The 17,398-nt window shown below is 47.9% G+C and overlaps 8 protein-coding genes across 8 annotated transcripts; 6 read left to right on the forward strand and 2 right to left on the reverse strand.

Moving 5' to 3' along the window:
- Window positions 1-554: 554 nt before the first annotated feature.
- Window positions 555-1,460, reverse strand: EDB93DRAFT_1254468 (uncharacterized protein; the record flags this gene model as incomplete). The annotated part of the gene is made up of 4 exons (XM_041453617.1): window positions 555-644; window positions 695-808; window positions 860-894; window positions 947-1,460. The coding sequence occupies 4 exons, from the start codon at window positions 1,458-1,460 to the stop codon at window positions 555-557; spliced, it is 753 nt and encodes a 250-aa protein (XP_041303526.1).
- A 339-nt stretch (window positions 1,461-1,799) lies between these two features.
- On the forward strand, window positions 1,800-2,996 carry EDB93DRAFT_840719 (transcription factor S-II-domain-containing protein). The gene is made up of 6 exons (XM_041457658.1): window positions 1,800-2,159; window positions 2,214-2,318; window positions 2,366-2,478; window positions 2,532-2,588; window positions 2,644-2,682; window positions 2,733-2,996. The coding sequence occupies exons 1-6, from the start codon at window positions 2,135-2,137 to the stop codon at window positions 2,769-2,771; spliced, it is 378 nt and encodes a 125-aa protein (XP_041303527.1). The 5' UTR covers window positions 1,800-2,134; the 3' UTR covers window positions 2,772-2,996.
- On the reverse strand, window positions 2,834-3,206 carry EDB93DRAFT_1254469 (uncharacterized protein; the record flags this gene model as incomplete). Its single annotated transcript, XM_041453618.1, has 3 exons — window positions 2,834-2,945; window positions 3,000-3,112; window positions 3,183-3,206. 3 exons carry the CDS (start codon window positions 3,204-3,206, stop codon window positions 2,834-2,836), a joined length of 249 nt encoding a protein of 82 aa, XP_041303528.1.
- A 339-nt stretch (window positions 3,207-3,545) lies between these two features.
- Window positions 3,546-4,218, forward strand: EDB93DRAFT_1092632 (TB2/DP1, HVA22 family-domain-containing protein; the record flags this gene model as incomplete). Its single annotated transcript, XM_041446448.1, has 3 exons — window positions 3,546-3,635; window positions 3,690-4,034; window positions 4,084-4,218. 3 exons carry the CDS (start codon window positions 3,546-3,548, stop codon window positions 4,216-4,218), a joined length of 570 nt encoding a protein of 189 aa, XP_041303529.1.
- An 877-nt stretch (window positions 4,219-5,095) lies between these two features.
- On the forward strand, window positions 5,096-6,858 carry EDB93DRAFT_841172 (uncharacterized protein). Its single transcript, XM_041457659.1, has 4 exons — window positions 5,096-5,305; window positions 5,355-5,666; window positions 5,725-6,791; window positions 6,849-6,858. Exons 2-3 carry the CDS (start codon window positions 5,540-5,542, stop codon window positions 6,507-6,509), a joined length of 912 nt encoding a protein of 303 aa, XP_041303530.1. The 5' UTR covers window positions 5,096-5,305; window positions 5,355-5,539; the 3' UTR covers window positions 6,510-6,791; window positions 6,849-6,858.
- Window positions 6,859-7,329: 471 nt separating this feature from the next.
- On the forward strand, window positions 7,330-8,399 carry EDB93DRAFT_1092686 (uncharacterized protein; the record flags this gene model as incomplete). The annotated part of the gene is made up of 5 exons (XM_041446452.1): window positions 7,330-7,390; window positions 7,451-7,602; window positions 7,655-7,832; window positions 7,893-8,239; window positions 8,301-8,399. The coding sequence occupies 5 exons, from the start codon at window positions 7,330-7,332 to the stop codon at window positions 8,397-8,399; spliced, it is 837 nt and encodes a 278-aa protein (XP_041303531.1).
- An 895-nt stretch (window positions 8,400-9,294) lies between these two features.
- EDB93DRAFT_841409 (uncharacterized protein) lies at window positions 9,295-10,712 on the forward strand. Its single transcript, XM_041457660.1, has 5 exons — window positions 9,295-9,584; window positions 9,642-9,793; window positions 9,841-10,018; window positions 10,080-10,426; window positions 10,482-10,712. Exons 1-5 carry the CDS (start codon window positions 9,524-9,526, stop codon window positions 10,584-10,586), a joined length of 843 nt encoding a protein of 280 aa, XP_041303532.1. The 5' UTR covers window positions 9,295-9,523; the 3' UTR covers window positions 10,587-10,712.
- A 2,115-nt stretch (window positions 10,713-12,827) lies between these two features.
- EDB93DRAFT_1254473 (uncharacterized protein) lies at window positions 12,828-15,337 on the forward strand (the record flags this gene model as incomplete). The annotated part of the gene is made up of 2 exons (XM_041453619.1): window positions 12,828-13,151; window positions 13,199-15,337. 2 exons carry the CDS (start codon window positions 12,828-12,830, stop codon window positions 15,335-15,337), a joined length of 2,463 nt encoding a protein of 820 aa, XP_041303533.1.
- Between the last annotated feature and the right edge of the window lie 2,061 nt (window positions 15,338-17,398).

A 17,398-nucleotide genomic window follows, 5' to 3' on the forward strand; every position in this document is an offset into this window, starting at 1 on the left:
GAGCTTCCTATCCAAGTACCCTATTTAACGACTGTTGCCTCGAAGCTCACGCGCTCACATAGCGTTAACCGAATGGACTAATATAAGACGAGGCAAGAACAAAAGCTACAGTCCGGGCTACATTAGGCAGGCAAACAGCGCCGTACAGTAGTACCACTTTATCCGAGTCAACTTCGATCCATTATTCAAGTTTTCTGTCTCGATCGGAGTCCATGCCGGGCTGTCAGCTGATGTCCAGTGCTAGTTTCTCCTCAGTACTGGTGTCGCGACTGACTTTCGTTCACATCTCAATGCAGTCGCAGCTTTGGGATGCGCGAGAACCGAAGAAGGTTTCTTATGGTAAGATGGCACAAACAGTACTTCGCGGTACACCATTAGGCAGGTAGTAACTATTGAGTCCCTCAAAGGCAACTGAAAATGACATGGAAGAAGATACAGTCTCGTATGACCAGTGTCCACAACAATGAGAGGTATTAAATGAACTGACAAGCTGGGTATTGTATGTATTCGCAGAAACCGCATAAAATCGTGATGTGATTATCGTACTCGCAAGCTCAAAGCGAGGCAATTTGTGACCGATGAGGAGACCAATATAGTCGGTCGTTAGTCGCCTGTGAACAAGCCCAGCGCTTCCTCATGTGCTTCTAGAATAAAGGCATCAGCATTTGCATCATCGAATCATGGAGGAACAAACCCTGGGAAACTGAATGTCAGAATTGTCCGGACAGGAATCTTCGTCGTCAGCCTCTCCAAGCTTGCGCTTCCTCGCCGGAATTTTGATACGAAGACCGGAGTGAACAATGTCAATCTGATGCAGCAGTTTAGTGTGCTAAAGGGCCACATACTTAAGAGGACTCACGGGTGTTAAGAGGGGGGTGGAAGACGCGGAAGAAGCTGAAGATGATCATTCAGTCACGAAAAATACAACAATCTTTTCAGAGCCTACATGAACTTGAAGAGAACACTTCATCCATCTCGCAGTCGGGTAATTCCTTGGTCCGAATGAGTGGCGCGCCCGGAGCAGACGTGTCACAATGTTCATGGCGGTACATATGGTCATAAAGGCTAACAAGCGGTGGGATCCGAATGATAAGGCGCTTGCGGGGCTGGGCGTAGGCATCGGGGGGAGATACGATAATGTCTGGAATCTCCAAGCCAAGTTCGTTGCGGGCTTCGGCAGCAAGTGCAAGCGGTGAAAGCATAAGCGGCAATGGACTCGGTGTCGTGTCAAGGACAGGCAGGGGCTTGATTGAAATTGCAGTCGAAGGACAATCCTTAGCCTTTGCTATATCGACGCGCAAGCCAGACCAGAAAGCACGTCGTTGTGCGTGATACGTGCGCGTGATTGTTATCCGACAGCGCAGTTGAAAAGCGATCTGGCCGTAACGCGCGTTAGCGTACCGTAGCTTTGAAGCGAGGTCAGAGAGAGCTGCGTCAGAGAGCGCGGTATGAGAAGACATCATATAAAATGGCGTTATTTGAATAGAAGTGGATCAGAGCGAGTGGCGCGTGATGGTAGAAGTGAAAATTATGAGCGTTTTACGTGTCGGTGAGTGCAAAAAGAAGGTAAAAAATTGTATAGTAGCAGCCCAGTAAGTCAGTAGCACGCCTGCGTGCCGGATGAAGGCAAGGAAAGTAAGGATGACGAAGAAGGTCCGAGATTTCTGGATGAAAAAAGGCGTTCATATATATGTGATGAGTCTGAGTCTAGGGGGGCTCATACGTCAGATTAGCTTGGACTCGGCACAGAAGAACAAAGAAGTGCCACTCGTTTTGGTGTCCCTTTATTGTGATTCTCGGTGATATTTGACATGGAAGGCAGGTCAAAGCAACCCATTGGAACGTGCCGTCAGATCATCAGATGGCAGCGATGATCATTAACCAGCCGGCCTTTCTTCAGCGATAGTTACGTCGGACATCAAGAGCGAAAACAAAGCGATATCTAGGGTCTAGCAACTTGCATCGATACAGTGTGGGCGCAAGGATGAATGAATGTTTAGACCGTCGTCGGTGTGGGCGCTGACAAAAAGGTCTTGTTCTAAAACTGGTGAAAGTAGTCGTTATTGCATCCGACGCGACGACGCGCAGGCGCCGTATGCTAGGTGCTCCATAGTATCATTTCCAGCTTCCTATCATGCCGACTCTCGCACATAAAATTGGTGAGTCGATGGACTGAACTCAGATCCGAGACAGAAAATGTGATCAACTCCTAGGTTCTCTGATCTTTTGCCCTCATTGTGGTACTCTCCTCAGTCCTCCAAAAGACGACGAGAAAACGGTCATCTGCGAACAATGCAGCTATGAGGAGCCGGCATCATGTGTGTACTCTCTGAGCCACACAGATCATCATTTTAATATACCGCAGCTTATGAGAATATTGAGATCACCACTCGGTCTCACCCTGAAGCATTTCCTTCAGCGCTGAGACAAAAGCGCAAAACCCAAACGAAGGTTCATCAGGGTAAAGTTTTACCAAAGGTGACCAGCATCAACGTATTGGAGATAATAAAACCTCCTCACACCATCAACAGGTGTCAGAAAAATGCCCGGCTTGCGGACATCTGGAAGCTTATTACGAAGAGAAACAGGCAAGGAAGACTGTTAATACCGTTAACACTAAAAATGAGCTGACCACGATCGCAGATGCGCAGTGCTGATGAAGGTTCAACAATTTTATACACAGTACGTCACCCCCGTCATTCGTTATCCCCGTCTTATGTATCGTTGTTCAGTGTGTCTCTTGCAAACACGGTTGGCGTGTCAACAATTAGTGTAAAATGTTTTGGATAGGGATATCCAACGTTTGATTGGAACTGTCAGGACACGAAGAAGCCTACACGTTCACTCCAACACTACAGAACAGGGCGACAACTCCGAAACCACCGAGGACACTTGCTAATGATGCCACCGCGGTCTCGCGTAGCGGAAACGTGTCTTTTGGAAGGCTGTGGACATGGGTATAGGAACACGTATTACAGAAGCTTAAAGCGGCGACTTACGTTGAAAAGTAGAATGCAAGAGCGAACGTTGATGCCAATAGGGTAAGAGCTATGGACGGCAGAAGAGACGCGGGCACATAAGGTGAGAATGAAGGCAGTGATTTATGGAGGGCCTGTTCAGCGTGGTTGAGACGTGTCCGAATCTGGCTTAAACTGACTATGCGGTGGATATCAACTACATACCTGAATTGCCTCGTAATTGTCCATGACTGCAGCAGACGTTTAGCACGAGTTGTGAAAGGATCTGAAACGGGGAGCAAGCTGCTGCGGAGATTGCTGCACTAATATATGATTCTGGGCCACGGAAACTTGAGGCAAAGCTGACAGTAAGCTGACGTATTGTGGCCGCCAAACACATGTCATCAAACCCATATCAACGACGTATCCGCCCCCACTCTCTTTCTTTCTTACCATCGTCGTCTTGACTGCTTCCTAATCAGTTTTCTCAGTACATATTTCACGTCCCCTTAAGGTCAGTCGTGTTAATTAGATATCATTATTTCTGGCTTTTGACAAGAAAACCGTTTATTGTCCCGTACTCTGCAGATGTCCGCAACCCAAAAGGTTCAGCAGCACCCTGCTTTCATCCAGGCGCAGAACAAGGCAAATTATTACATCCAACAGCTTGACAAGGAAGTTAGTAACAGTCTCTTGGCTCAATTCCTTCAACTAACATAAACTCCTGAACAGCTCACGAAGTATCCAGTGTTGAACACATTTGAGCAGCGAACTCAGATCCCAAAGACCTACTTTGTCAGCTGCACAGTTTTTCTCCTCACCCTTTTCCACTTCGTCAACCCTCTCGCCGCACCTGTTTCTAACCTCGTTGGATGGGCTCTTCCATCATACCTCTCCTTCAGGGCGCTAGAGAGCCCCGGTCACCAGGATGACGTTCAGTGGCTCACGTATTGGGTTGTTTTTGGTTTCTTCAACTTTCTCGAGAGCATTGCACTCAGAATGGTTCTCTACTACTTCCCATGGTACTTTGCATTCAAGACAGTGTTCATCCTCTGGTTGCAGCTCCCAACCTTCCGCGTAAGTCGAGAAATTTAATGAACACGCAGGCGGTTGATATCTTTTCTAGGGCGCACAAACGATTTACACCGTTGTGTTGAAGCCTGTCGTGTCAAACTTGGCAATCTCGCGTGCTGTAGCGCCGACCGACACGGTGACATCTGAGGGTCTCCGCGACCGTGTTGCCAGCGCTAATTCAGAATGATGTCGGACACGTCCCCGCCCTATCCTCGGCTCTCGTTTCGGTTTGTATAATTCGGCTTGGATGGTCATAGACACTATCATACGCCTCCTTTCCATTATCCATGCTTTTGCTCAAGTTGAGGAGTAATTCATTTTACGTTTCGCGTTTCTATATGTTCTACTTCACGATTATCTCCAAACCGTTATTGAGCTTTTTACGCCACATCACAGACGACCGAAGCGTCACGACGCGTGGAGGGTGGCTGTTGCGCTCTTGTTGGTCGTTAATTTTGTCATGGAAGTTATCAGGTTTCACATCTCAGTGCTCGGAACCGAGCGGGTGGCTAGATCTGTCAACGTCAATACACTTAGCTGGTCGTGTGCGTGAGGATTGATGTTGAAATGTGAGAGAAGAATTCGATCCTAATTGGTTGCCTCAGTCGACTCGCTTCCTATTCTTGATAGGCTCGTGTGATGTTTGGATGCCGGTGCCGAAGACTCCAGCCTCAGATGGCTTCCACTCGCCAACGTTCTACAGCTGCCTGGTTTCGAATGCATGACGCTTGGATAGTAGTACTGGTCAAACACTGGTGACACTCAAGCGCTCTCCCATACTGGTTCGATACTTGTTAATGTTCACCTTGAAGTTCTCACTGGCAGGCTCTCGACTTCAGCCCTGCAACTAAAGTTAAATGCTCCGAGTCGTTCTCTGGTTCCGGGCCTCCCTCCGAGTCGGCGTGTCAGTGCAGACATACCTGCTGAATCATCTGCGCGACAGTAAGTTTCGACGCCTGTTTATGTACACTCACTGAGTCTGGCACCTTCTCAGACGTGTTCCTTTCGATACACGAGTCGCTGTCGGCGTACTTCGGTAAAATATTGAAATAGATTCACGGTAATGTTGGCGGTCTGACAGTTTACTTGATTACTCCTGAAAGGCGCTTTTTCGTGCATGTGTGGTGAGATGTCGTGTCACGGCTTTCCCTCGCGTAGTACTACCCTTGTAGGCGCATGTGTACATATGTGTGCAGCCAGGCTATTGTGCCAGCAAGTTATGGGTTCACGATTGCCCTAATTTGTGAACTTCGTCTTGTTCTGCTGTCAACTATGTAATCCTCTCTTAGCGACGTATTTTTATTTGCTGAAGTAGCCTTGTAGTTCCGCAGGGATTTGTGCGCGATGCTTTTGTGTTGAGATAGGCACCCACTGGAGCATCGCATCGATTCTTGGGGTGTTCCTTGGCACATGTAGTATGGGACTGACACCTGTGCTCGCCCTTAGACTGTCCGACAGTACAAAAGCTTTTCCTGTAGGCACTTCAGTCTTCAACACCTTCTTCCATAATGCATTGCGACAACGCGTCCTGTGATTGTTCCAGTCACAGTAGAGGCTTGTGTGGTTGGTGGCGCAATTATTCCCTCCGCTGCACAAAGCAGAGAAGTGTTCGAAGTGTAGACCATGACACCCCTGGTAAGTTGTTCTCTGGTTTTTGTGCATCAATGTAACGGGATGCATGTGTATGATCTAGGATCGGCCCCTCCCTGGCGAAATGGCTTCCCGCCACGATATATGTGGCGGGTGCCTGCCTGGGTCGACACAAGCAGGGTTAGCACGCCTATGCTGCCAGCCAGACAACCCGACCACAATGTGTGGTCTTTTCCAGCTGGCAATCTAACCTGGACCCCACACATGAACGCACTTAGCTACTTACCCGAAACAGTTCGGTGGACTCCTGCTACACTTTTTGCTGTACCGTGGCCTCAGATGCTCGATGCACGCCCGAAAATTGCACCCTACCTTGCTACAAATCCTTTCCAACCAGACATGCCTATACTTCAGTGGGATGTCCGCCAGAACCCGATTACCGCTAGGCTGACGACGGGTGCACACATCTCCACAGATCTGGCAAACGTTCTGAGCTCTCACATTGCGGATATTCCGGTTGGCATTATCGAAATTGCCATCCCAGCTTGTCCCATGGCGTACATGCGGAATGTCGTCAGGGTGCAAAGGTCCAGCGCTATCAAGGTCCAGGATGTTCTCGATGCCATTTACGAATGGTTACAGACACCTCTTACTCGGGTTGAGATGGAACACATCGAATGGGTGAGCCCAGACGGTGGCGAAGCAGTTTTGTGGGCTTTACGAGAGAGAGCTTCCACGAGTCCGACGCTGCATGGCTGGGAATATCGACAAGGACCACGGCGTATAGACTGTTTAGGAGATGTTCGTAGATGGATGGGATTAAGCTACTCTCCTACGGGACAGGGCATGCAACTGATTCTCAACCTTCAACCCGTTCAACGGCTATGATAAACCTTTGCTTGATACCCCAATGATACCCATTTTGACTTTTACGAGCTCAGTACTACTCACGCATTCGATAATTATTTTTATTCCTAATCGTAAACACTCGGCACTGCAACAACTTACTCCTGTGATTCATCACATCGATACCCAATAATCGATTCGCGATATTCCGAGCTACTACATAGTACATAATAATAGCAAACACAGGACTGGCACTGATTACAAGTTTTTCCTCGCTTCCCAAGTTGTATCCATAAACAATCACGTATCGGTTATTCAAGTTCGGTGAGCGCTATAGATACGCTTGCTGTGCTGTGATCATCTAACGAATGCTATGACAAGTGTCCCGATTAAACACTCGTCATCCAATCTGTCGAACAAAAAAGGTATAGCAAGCCCATCAGAGAAACATAGTTTGCTACAAAGCACTTTGTAGCACCCTGTAACACTCTGTAGCGCAATACGTCCCGCCGATGAGTCCCGCACAATTATGACCGCAGTACTCACTAGATCATCGGCAGCGGCACGAAGTTTTCGGAACTTGCTGTGTTACTTCGCGAGCATATCTATGCCCTACTAGACTACCTAACAGTAAGGCTTAGAAAGGGCCAAAGCCCCGCGGAAGGACTTAAGGATGGGTAGGAACCAACTATTTAGGCCTTGCATGGACCTTCGATTTGTCACGGGGACCTGATGGGATCATGATTCAGCATAGTACGGACTGTCCCCACCAGATCCGACATCTGAAACGCGTACTTGGCAAGTCTTCAAGTCAAAGAAGTGGATCATTTTTTCTGCATCTTCCCCACGTTGCCGCAGTGGGATGACTGTCTCAATAGACACAACTCAAGCTGTAGGTCTCGTATGCGAAGCGCTTTTATATGGTGTGTGATGTTCTTTCTCTGAGCGATTCAGGCCCATCACTGACATTATTCTATGTACAGGAGTCTACTGCGTACTATTCATCATCTCTGTTGGGATTCTCATCAAACGCCATCAAGTGTCTAACCGAGCGGTTTGGGTTGCAAACTGCCTCCTGTTTACAACGTCGACGACTCATTTTGCGTTAATGTTCAACCATTTTTATACCACGCTCGTGAGGAAAACGCAAGAGACTTATCATGAAATGAATACTCATATTACTACAGGGAAATGCTCCGTTTTCAGATTTCGGAAACGAAACTCCTGCATTGATAGGAGCAAATTTAATGATCTCTGTGGTTGATGTCATCGGAGACCTGCTTCTACTTTATCGATGCTGGCTTATCTGCGGAAAGAATTTATATGTGATTGTTCTCCCTCTGCTCACTGCTCTTGGGGGCTTTGGTAAATTATCATCAGTCTTCTCTTTAGATGAAAAAGCTCACCTTCGCCCCCATATGCTAGGGTGTATCTTACCTGTACCATCCCTTGTATTGTCGATCGACCCAACATCACCAGTTCCTCCAGTTAAGATCGTACCCTTGATTATTGCCGGATATGCTTTGCCTCTTTGCACAAATATCATGGTCACTGGACTCATCGCCGGTCGCCTTTGGTACATATCTCGCATTCCCATTGTCGACGAACATGGAAATATAGCGATCTTGAAAATAGCGGCTGGCGGCCGGCCGATGATGTTCATCATCGAAAGTGATGCTCTGTATATGGTCACGCAACTCATCTTTGTCGTCCTCGTAGCCATTCGAAATCCTGCCGAGGGGGTATTAAGTTTAGCTGGGACACAGGTATATGTAAGTCATTGTGCTTTCAAGTTCTAGCTCGTGATTCAGCTGAATCAACCATGCGTATGAGGGCATCGCGTCCACCTTGATCATAATTCGTGTCGGGCTGGGCATTTCGTCCGAGCAGACTATGTTAACGATAACTCAAATGGAGTTTCATTCCCAATGACAAGATACAGGGATGAGCTCAGTCGGTTGACATGGAGAAATGATTGTTCCTTTATTTATCTGTTAGCTGCACAATTGGGCGTGGAACAGTGGTCATCTGTTTAACCTTTGAATCTTTGATATATATGTATGCGTGTGCAAGGGCTAATTATTATGTATAAGTGCTTACAATTTAGGCACATTGGGCGCTGTGGTATTATTCCTTGTTCAACCCGATTCAACGCGTCAAAAGCATTTCCCCGAGCACTTCACCTGCGTTGATACTCTGAACTTCAGTCCTCTTCGACTCTTCGAGAGCTGCAAATTCAACAGCAACATCACAAGGCGAGATACTCTCAGCAAGGTCATCTTCTGGTGATCTTCATCACGAAGCTCGGTCAAGATCGGAGGTATCCACGCGAGGTGACGCTTCAAGATCCTGTGCAGTCTCTAACCTCTTCCAGATTTTGTGCAGTCTCAACAGCAATAACAGCCTCTTCATGGGTGTGCACTGGCATGTGTGCATGTCGGGTAGACTTCCCCTGTGCGGCTTTTATAAGCTTTTACGGTGTTGTGTTGTCGAAGGTTCGCACGAAGTGTGTCAACTGCCAAGAGATCACACTGAGATCAGAGAATGTGTGCTCTACTTCGTCTGCATGTCCTACAATTGAGACCACCGTCATGACAAAACTTTTGAGTCGGTGAAATTTTATTGGAACTTAGTGATGCGAGGGGGGCGTCTTCCAGCATACACCATGTTACTTTACGGATATAGGTTTTTGTGTTCTGTTGAAATCATTATCAAACTCAAATTACATCTCCACGAGTCTCATGATCAGATACCCTGATCCTGGGAGTTCCGTCATGGACCAGGCACAACCAGACCGGTTGGGAAACCGCGAAACTCCCGAGTTCTGCCAACAACACTGTTATTCAAATATTTAAGGCCCGAGCCTTAAGGCAGGTAACCTACGTGAACAACTACTTGAGAGTTACTATTTGACCGGCTCACGGAGCCCTATTATGCCCATTAGCTAAATCACGTCAGTGCTTCAAAGGTTTTTGCTAGATATGAATCTATTTCAATCGTAGTAAAACGTCTCGCATTTTCTGCGACTCTCGCCTTCTTCTCCCTCTAAGGTTGATATGGGCGTCTCAGTAAATATGTCTGCAGCTATAGGTACAGTATGTGAGGCGTTTTTGTACGGTGCGCGATTCCCTGCTGCTAATTCCCCAATCAGTAATCACTAACATCACCATGCAGGAGTCTACTGCACGCTATTCATCATCTCTGTCGTAATCCTCATCAAACACTATCGAGTGTCTAACCGAGTGATTTGGGTCGCAAACTGCCTCCTCTTTATGACATCGACGGCTCATTTTGCACTAGTGTTCAACCATTTCTACATTACACTCGTGAGGAATAGCAGTTCATGATCTAATGAAGACTTACATTGGTATAGGATCACGCTCCGTTCTCAGAGTTCGGGGACGAAACTCCCGCATTAATGGGAGCCAATTTGCTGAGCTCTGTTGCAGATTTAATTGGAGACTTACTCCTACTATATCGATGCTGGTTTGTCTGGGGAAATAATTTTTATGTGATCATTCTCCCTCTGCTCACTGCTCTTGGGGGCTTTGGTAAATCATCATCAATCTTCTCTTTAGATGAGAATGCTCACTTTCACCTTTCATGTGTCAGGGTGCATTTTGCCCATACCATCCCTCGTTCTGTCAATCGACCCGACATCACCGATCCCTCCAACTGCGATTGTACCCTTGACTATTGCTGGATATGTTTTGCCTCTTTGCACAAATATCATGGTCACTGGGCTCATCGCTGGTCGTCTCTGGCACATATCTCGCGTTCCCATCATCAACGAGCATGGAAAGCCTGTGATTTTGAAAATCGCGGCTGGTGGGCGCCCGATGATGCTCATCATCGAGAGTGGTGCTCTGTATATGGTCACGCAACTCATCCTTGTCGTCCTCGTAGCCATTCAAAATCCTGCCGAGGCGGTATTAAGTTACACTGGGACACAAATATATGTGAGTCCTCTCACATCTTGGTTCGTGGTTCAGCTGAATATACGTGTATCATCAGGGCATCGCGTCCACATTAATCATCATTCGTGTTGGATTGGGCAGCTCGCCTGAGCGGACTTTACCGACGACTTCGAGTCATCTAATATTTTGGTCCGAGTCATGAGGCCTTGAGGTACCACATGGGTGCGCTCAGTTGGCATATGAGAAAACGATGGTTCATTTGATTCGCGGCATTAGATGTATAGTTTATGCGGAGCCGGGATCGTTGGAAGATGGATATAAGTGTCCGTGACATGCAGAAAGGTTAAGGGGCATATTATAATATATGCTTGCGCATCTGGAAATGACAATGATGTAAAATTGGTTCGACAAACGACCGGATGGTCATCCAGAAACGCTTGAAGCATTGTTCGTCATGGCTAGTGCGTCCGAAGTCGGGACACATGATTGTTACGAAAGCTCCGAGGCTAGTAATAGTAAACCCGGGGTAAGAATTACCGTTAGGAAGATCAGGAGACAGTCATCTGCTGCAGGGATGTATCACGGGCGTCTATCAGAAGAGAAGATCAAGGCTGACTGTCTCACCAGTGAAAGACAAAATTTGGGAGCATATTGCAGTGTCGGAACGCTCTGGCTAGCAAGACACCAAAGTGACCAATAACTTTGAAAAAAAAAAAAAAGGCTGAGACCCGCATTGCCGCCGCATTATTGAGTTACAAAACACCCAAGACACTACTAGTAGTATGCTTGTCCTCGAATGGAGAGGCCGACAAACAAATGGCCTAATACAATCTGTCAAAACGCAAGTTTCAAATTAAGTTGTCAGATCGGAAAATTGGAAGATGACTACTAGCATTAAAGCTTTTTGAAATACCAGTTCGGGTCCCAACGAAAATTTCTTCAAGTATGAAGATGAGTTTGACAATTACTCGACGTAAGCTGACATCGCCCGACGCCGAGGACGATGAAAGTTTGGTACACATGCTGTACGGTGAATTTTTCAGAAGGTCATTTTATTGTGTTGTTCCTTGCTTAAGCTTAGCACTAGAAATTAGTATATTAGTTAGAGAGCTAGGAGTCATCCATTATGATAAATACCCGGTATTGGGATTCTCAGAAGGTGATTATTGTGCTTCAAGTCTGCTAAAGCTGGCCTCTAGGTGCTGGATTATTACGACTAAAGTGTGCTTCGGCTCCCAATTATTGAAAAAAAAGGTAAGAACTTTATGACAAGACCTCGAAAACCTCGTCAGCTGCGACTTACCCGAGTAGTATGAACAGCGGTGGCAGTGTGACTAACCTCTTGGCCACGAACAGGGCAACTTGACTGTGGCAGACTGTGGCGCTCTCCAACTTGGGCCAGCATCATGAACGGCAATGACAATTCGTCATAGCCGCATCTAAACCTTAACCTACAACTGAGTTGGGTCGCATGCAACCTCCACCACGCCAAACTCCACTCGTCCACCAGGTCCACGTTCGCTGCCTTCGTTCTTATCCGGTGACTCGTATCTATCGGTATTATAATTGCCAGGTACTTCAAAACGATACGAGCCTGCGCCAGTACCACCATCATCGCACGGTAACATTGTCTTCGACCTGTTGTCCATTTCGGGACCCTGCATTGAAGTTGGACGAGGTTTTTTTTAAAAAAACATGGAGATATGTCTTATGTCTTCCTTATAAAGACGAAGTTGGACTAAATCTAATATTCTGTCATTGAGCCGGGGTTTAGTAAGTGAAATAAGGTTAAATAAACACCCCGACGGCGGAGAAAGCAGGGCCTCACCCCTGGGGTGATTCCGAGTCAGCATAGTGTTTCGAGACGTAGAGGCAGTGCGTGATACGGAAGAGCGTACTAAGTTGGAGGTTACCGGGGCGGATGAGGTCGGGCGTCACAGAGTTGGCAAGGTTGTGCTTAAGACTTACCAAGCGGTGCTGGAGGTCTTGACCTTGGGCAGTGAGGTAACACACGTACTACCTTGTCATTTAAGAACCGAACGACTTTGGAAGAGGTAATCTGCCTCGTGTTTAGGCTGATAACTACTCGCGTCGATCCCAACCGACGAATTTCGTGGCTTGCCTCTCACGTCGCTCACGCCGTGTCCAACCATCTGTGATCTTCCTACCAGTGCCAGTGTAGCTGCTGCTCACTTGAGCTGAGACTGTAGCCCATTCAAGTTAACCGATAATCTCCGACTAATAGAAAGTTCATCTTGAATTACGAAGCTAGTACGTATCGTATATATTGCACTTCTAGAACGGGTAAGGCTCCTCCAACCCTGACTTCACGTTCTCCAAGGAAGAAATGCCTTGACTCCGTCCACCGTCGACTCGCGTCGTCTTGATTATTTTAATTGTCTGTCCAACTCTCTTCACTCACTCAGTCACTCCTTCTATTAGAATGTTCTGTACCCGCAGACCGCCAACTCTATCTATAAATGAGTTGAATCATATTCTCACCGAGTCTCTCGACTTGGAAAGATTCGAAAACGTTAACGTTCCCGACACTGTCTTTCACGACCCACTGCCTTCGAACTCAGAAAAACCGAAAACCTCAACATTTCACCGCCTGTTCGCTCGCTCATCATCACATCTACCTCTCACTCCACGTTCGCCCACGAAACAGGTAGACGAGCCTGTCACACCGAGCCCTCGCAAGATGGCATTTACTTGGCGTTTATCCCGTTTATCGCCCCATAAGTCTCGCCGAGCTGAGGATCAACCGGTGCGTACACGACTCTGCACTCGAATGCTCATATTCATGTTATGTAGGTGGAAGACATCCCAAGTGTCTTGTTAAATCGTTCTCGCTCGTCGTCTGGATGCAGTGTCACTTCTGCCGTTTTATCACCTTCCAGAGCACTGACTAGCATGTCTTCAACCTCTAGTCTTGGTTCAGTGATACCCACATCTGAGCGTCTCTCTAAGCATCTCGCGGAAGTAGTGGCATCTACGGAAATAGGAAATGTGGCCCTCAGTACAAGGAGATCCCCCTCACCAGTTGCCACAACACGTTCTCGGCTTTCTCCGATTCAAACGGCTTACTTTCCACCCACACCGCGCTCACCGCTACAGCTCCTATTTGGTATTAAATCATCACCGAGTAACACATGCAGAGGACCAATGACGAGTCCGGACGTCATGGAAATAGGATCGGACACCTCAGCAATAGAATGCAACGTCGTCGAACCTATCGATGATAATGCCACACCTCGAGCGACTGGATTTGCCATTTCGTCGCATAGAAGTAGTGACAGTACTGTCCAGTCTAAAACAAGACGACGTCCCTCAGCATTGACACTGGTTCTTCCTCCTCAAGAGATTGCATCTCTCTGCCTTCAACCAGCGGTTGGAGCATCACCTCACGTACCTTCTGATACTGAAAGTTCCGTCTCTGCGTGCTCCCTCCCATCTCCTACTGCATCCATACCATCATGCCAACCTTCATCCCGCATTCCTTCAGCCTCACCTAGCGCACCTAGATCGTCTACCTCAACGAATTCTTCTTTCCCCTGGTCTCGTGCACGGGCCGGTTCCCGTTCCATACTGACACCGCCATTGCCGGGACCTCCACCCAGTAGCCCCCTTCCTCCACTACCCACTTTAACGGCACCGAATTCGGATGTTATCACGCCCCCCAACGCTCCAGTTCCACTTCCAACAATCAACCCGACTCCCTCAAAATGTGCTCGTACTCCTGTGCGTACTGACTCGCCTTTAGGCACAGTTGCGATCCCTCCTTCTCCTGGAAGCCTGCGACTTCCTTCTCGTTTAAGCTGGGGTGCTACAGGACGCATTGTGGTTCCTCTTCCCTCAAGTCTACCAAGTCCGCCTTCCTCTCCTTCAAAAGTAGGGAGAAATAGAGAACTTTCTCCGTGTTCCCCTGCCAATAACGGCATGTCCAATGCCACTTCCCCTGTCCTAGGCAAGCGTGCGAGTATCGGGGTATTAGAGGCAGCCGATGATTTGGAAGCTCAAGTGCGACTCATGAAGAGCATACTGGTACCAGGCACTCGACGTTCAAAGGGGGCGCTCAGCTGTTCCGATTCACCTCCGAAACGCGTGCAGATTCATGCTGAGGCTAACCCCGAGCCCGCAACTCCATCAAAAAAAACAAGGAGGAAGTCGAGTGCTGTTTCCACAATACCCTTTCTAGCGGTTCCGCGGGAGCGCAGAAGATCTGCTCCCCTGCTGCGAAGCGGAACCACATCAAAGGATACGCTCATCCCTTCTGCATGTGCAGACTGGACATTGTCGTTGCCTTTCTGCATCGATATACCAGGAAGTGGCATATGTGTACCAACGCCTCCTTCAGAGGACGGGGGCCTTCATGAAGCCGATAAGGCTCTACAAGCAGCACAATGGGATGACTGGACCCTTTCCCTCGGTGTAGATCGCCAGAATCTCACAATGACTGGGGCAGGTGTGGTGAGCCAAAGTTTGCAGGCCAAGGACAACGCAGAAAATCAAAATCCTGTTACTGCGCAGCTTCCTACGCCTAGTGCTACCCCTGAGCCCGAGGATGACCTTCCAACATCATCTCTGCCCGCCCTCTTCACGCCTTTCCCCCGGCCAGATTCTCCCGCGAGCCTCGGTCCTCACAATGGTGGCCTGGACCTTGATGGAGGTTGTGGGAAGCGAGGTTCTGGTTGGGATGCTTGTGGGTGGTATGGGCTCATGGACGAACCCCAATTTAAGGACAGAAGACCTGTCTCTGTGCTTCACTCGGAAGCTTCGTGGATCCGCCAGAGCTGTGACTCTGATGCTCCCCGGAGGGGTGATGTTGATCACGCTTTTACCCGAAGGAGCCACAAGGAATGGATACGTTCCCCGAGCGAGGATAGCACTGCGACAAGTTGTACTGTGGACACCCTTTTTTACAGTGCTCGCACCAGTATACGTGTTATATGACGGGTTCATGGGACGTTCTAATTGATGTCTCCTTGACTTTCTCGTGTCTCCCAAAAGTACGTCTCCACCATTAATTTCTCCGCCAGGTCTGCGAACCATGAACGCCCTGACGGGATCCTGGCCTTAAGGTTCCCAGCCACATATTTGTATCTCATATATATGCATGTCCTGGTCTTGGTGATATATCTCAGGATACTGTTGTATCTACTGTACATTATCTGCGAACGCTGTGCTGTCGAACGATTCGGAAGAGGTACCTAGCTCTATCTTATATATTCTAGATACTTATTTAAATACGTAGTATGTTCCTTAAATATGAAACCGCAGGGCGATGTTTTCTACTCAGTTTCCGCGGTGGTCTGATATATTCAGAGTGTGATTCGTGACGTTCTCATTGAGAGAATGTACCATACCAATGATTCAGCCTCATCTAAGCTGGAAAACACTGGCATCAAACGATTCTGTTGGCCGTACTACACCATCTTTCCTTCTCTCCTATGATAGCACACAGAGCACAGCGTCTAGATCTTAACAGTTTCCGTTGGTATGAAAATTCTTCCATAACGTTCTGGAACTTCTGTGGGTGCACTGGAACCCGGAAAGTTGCGAGTAGCGCGGCAGCCAGCAGCGGCGGATCGAAGCTGTGGCAGGCGTAAAACGCCCAAGTTGCGTGCGTGGGCTGAGCGCTGGGCCTGGATACAATGACACGACCATTGTTCTTCGGGTCTGTCTGCCCGGTATGATACCCCTATTATTATCACAAGGGGATTAGCTCCGCCGCGCGTCTTGAAGATAATTTAGTTTACACTTCACTTATGGTTACTACCAACACAATATAAATAGGCAAGGGTCCGCAAAATGTATTAAACAAGTAGAGAGAACGTTCATTGATTCAGCTATGAAACGGAACCGTAAGTAATTCGCATTCGACTCCCGTCCGTAGAGTTGAATGAGACAACACCACTAGGTGGCGAGGACTCGATCCTAGATGCCTGGTGGTAAATGACCGTGAATGGGAATTAGTGACATGTGTACATGGGGTAATATTCTCAGATCATTCCTGGCCGGAGGCACCCGCACCCATTTCATAACTAGTCATACAAAGTGAGCAAAATTAATGCGGTACTTATTTCGGGAGCGCGCCCGGACATCTACGCACTAGCAACTGATAGTATTGCAGGGAACTATTCCTGCACTCTCCATGCCCCATCAATGATCCCAGTTATCTGGTAGATCCTTACTGAACAGCAGCTCTGAGCACCTGTTCTGCGACCCATGCGAAGCTTGTGCTTAGGACGAAGTTTAAAAATATCCCAATAGAGAACGAGAACATGAAGCGCGAAGCTAACGCCATTTGACGGCGGTGACTGACTATGTCAACAATCTGCATCACAAATAAAACCTGAGCAACCATCCGGCGACGTCGCATCTAATAAGAATAGTCTTCCTTCAAGTCAACGCAGCTTTGAAGGATCGAGAAATCTAAGATCATTTCCACGACATGTCACCTTGAGCGGTCTGTTATCATTGTGAACGGATAAATATGCGAGTGGTAGCGCCGAAAGCTCGGAACTCAACCTACTACGCGTTCCGGGGATGGGAACACTCTCCAAGCATGGTCTTTCATGGAACTCCTTTAGAATATGGACAGCTAGGAGTCGCCTCTTGTGACTGCAATGAGCATGTAACTTGCCACTCCCTCTGCGTCGACCTGCAGCATGTTGTAATAAGATGATGAACACTCGAACAAATATCGAAAAGATAGCCGGTCGATGAGAATGTTGACTTCCACCTGAAAATGGCATCATGATAAGTTAGGTTATCATCAAGAACCAAGTCAAGATGATGAATACAGTTCTCCTGGACACTGCCGCTGGCGCGATGAGTTGGGACATACATACACAGATAGATATGCACTCGAAATTGGTTGATGACGAATCCACGATAAAGGCAACGTGCAGAAAATGTCGCACTTTGAATTTGCAGGACATGGCCGCTCAAAGCAACAGCAAGTAATGTGCCACTGCATTATCAGCTGCCAGATGCCAAGGTCCCAAGGAA

The sequence above is a fragment of the Suillus bovinus genome, assembly GCF_016758785.1.
Source record: "Suillus bovinus strain UH-Sbo-P2 chromosome Unknown EDB93scaffold_74, whole genome shotgun sequence".
In the NCBI taxonomy this organism is placed as follows: domain Eukaryota; kingdom Fungi; phylum Basidiomycota; class Agaricomycetes; order Boletales; family Suillaceae; genus Suillus; species Suillus bovinus.

Coding starts and splice junctions, on each gene's coding strand:
- EDB93DRAFT_840719 (XM_041457658.1), top strand. CDS start 2,135: ATGCCGACTCTCGCACATAAAATTG. Junction 2,160..2,213: donor GACTCTCGCACATAAAATTG/GTGAGTCGATGG, acceptor ATCAACTCCTAG/GTTCTCTGATCTTTTGCCCT. Junction 2,319..2,365: donor CTATGAGGAGCCGGCATCAT/GTGTGTACTCTC, acceptor AATATACCGCAG/CTTATGAGAATATTGAGATC.
- EDB93DRAFT_841172 (XM_041457659.1), top strand. CDS start 5,540: ATGCATTGCGACAACGCGTCCTGTGATTGTTCCAGTCACAGTAGAGGC. Junction 5,667..5,724: donor TGTAGACCATGACACCCCTG/GTAAGTTGTTCT, acceptor TGTATGATCTAG/GATCGGCCCCTCCCTGGCGA.
- EDB93DRAFT_841409 (XM_041457660.1), top strand. CDS start 9,524: ATGGGCGTCTCAGTAAATATGTCTGCAGCTATAGGTACAGTATGTGAG. Junction 10,019..10,079: donor CACTGCTCTTGGGGGCTTTG/GTAAATCATCAT, acceptor TTCATGTGTCAG/GGTGCATTTTGCCCATACCA. Junction 10,427..10,481: donor ACACTGGGACACAAATATAT/GTGAGTCCTCTC, acceptor GTGTATCATCAG/GGCATCGCGTCCACATTAAT.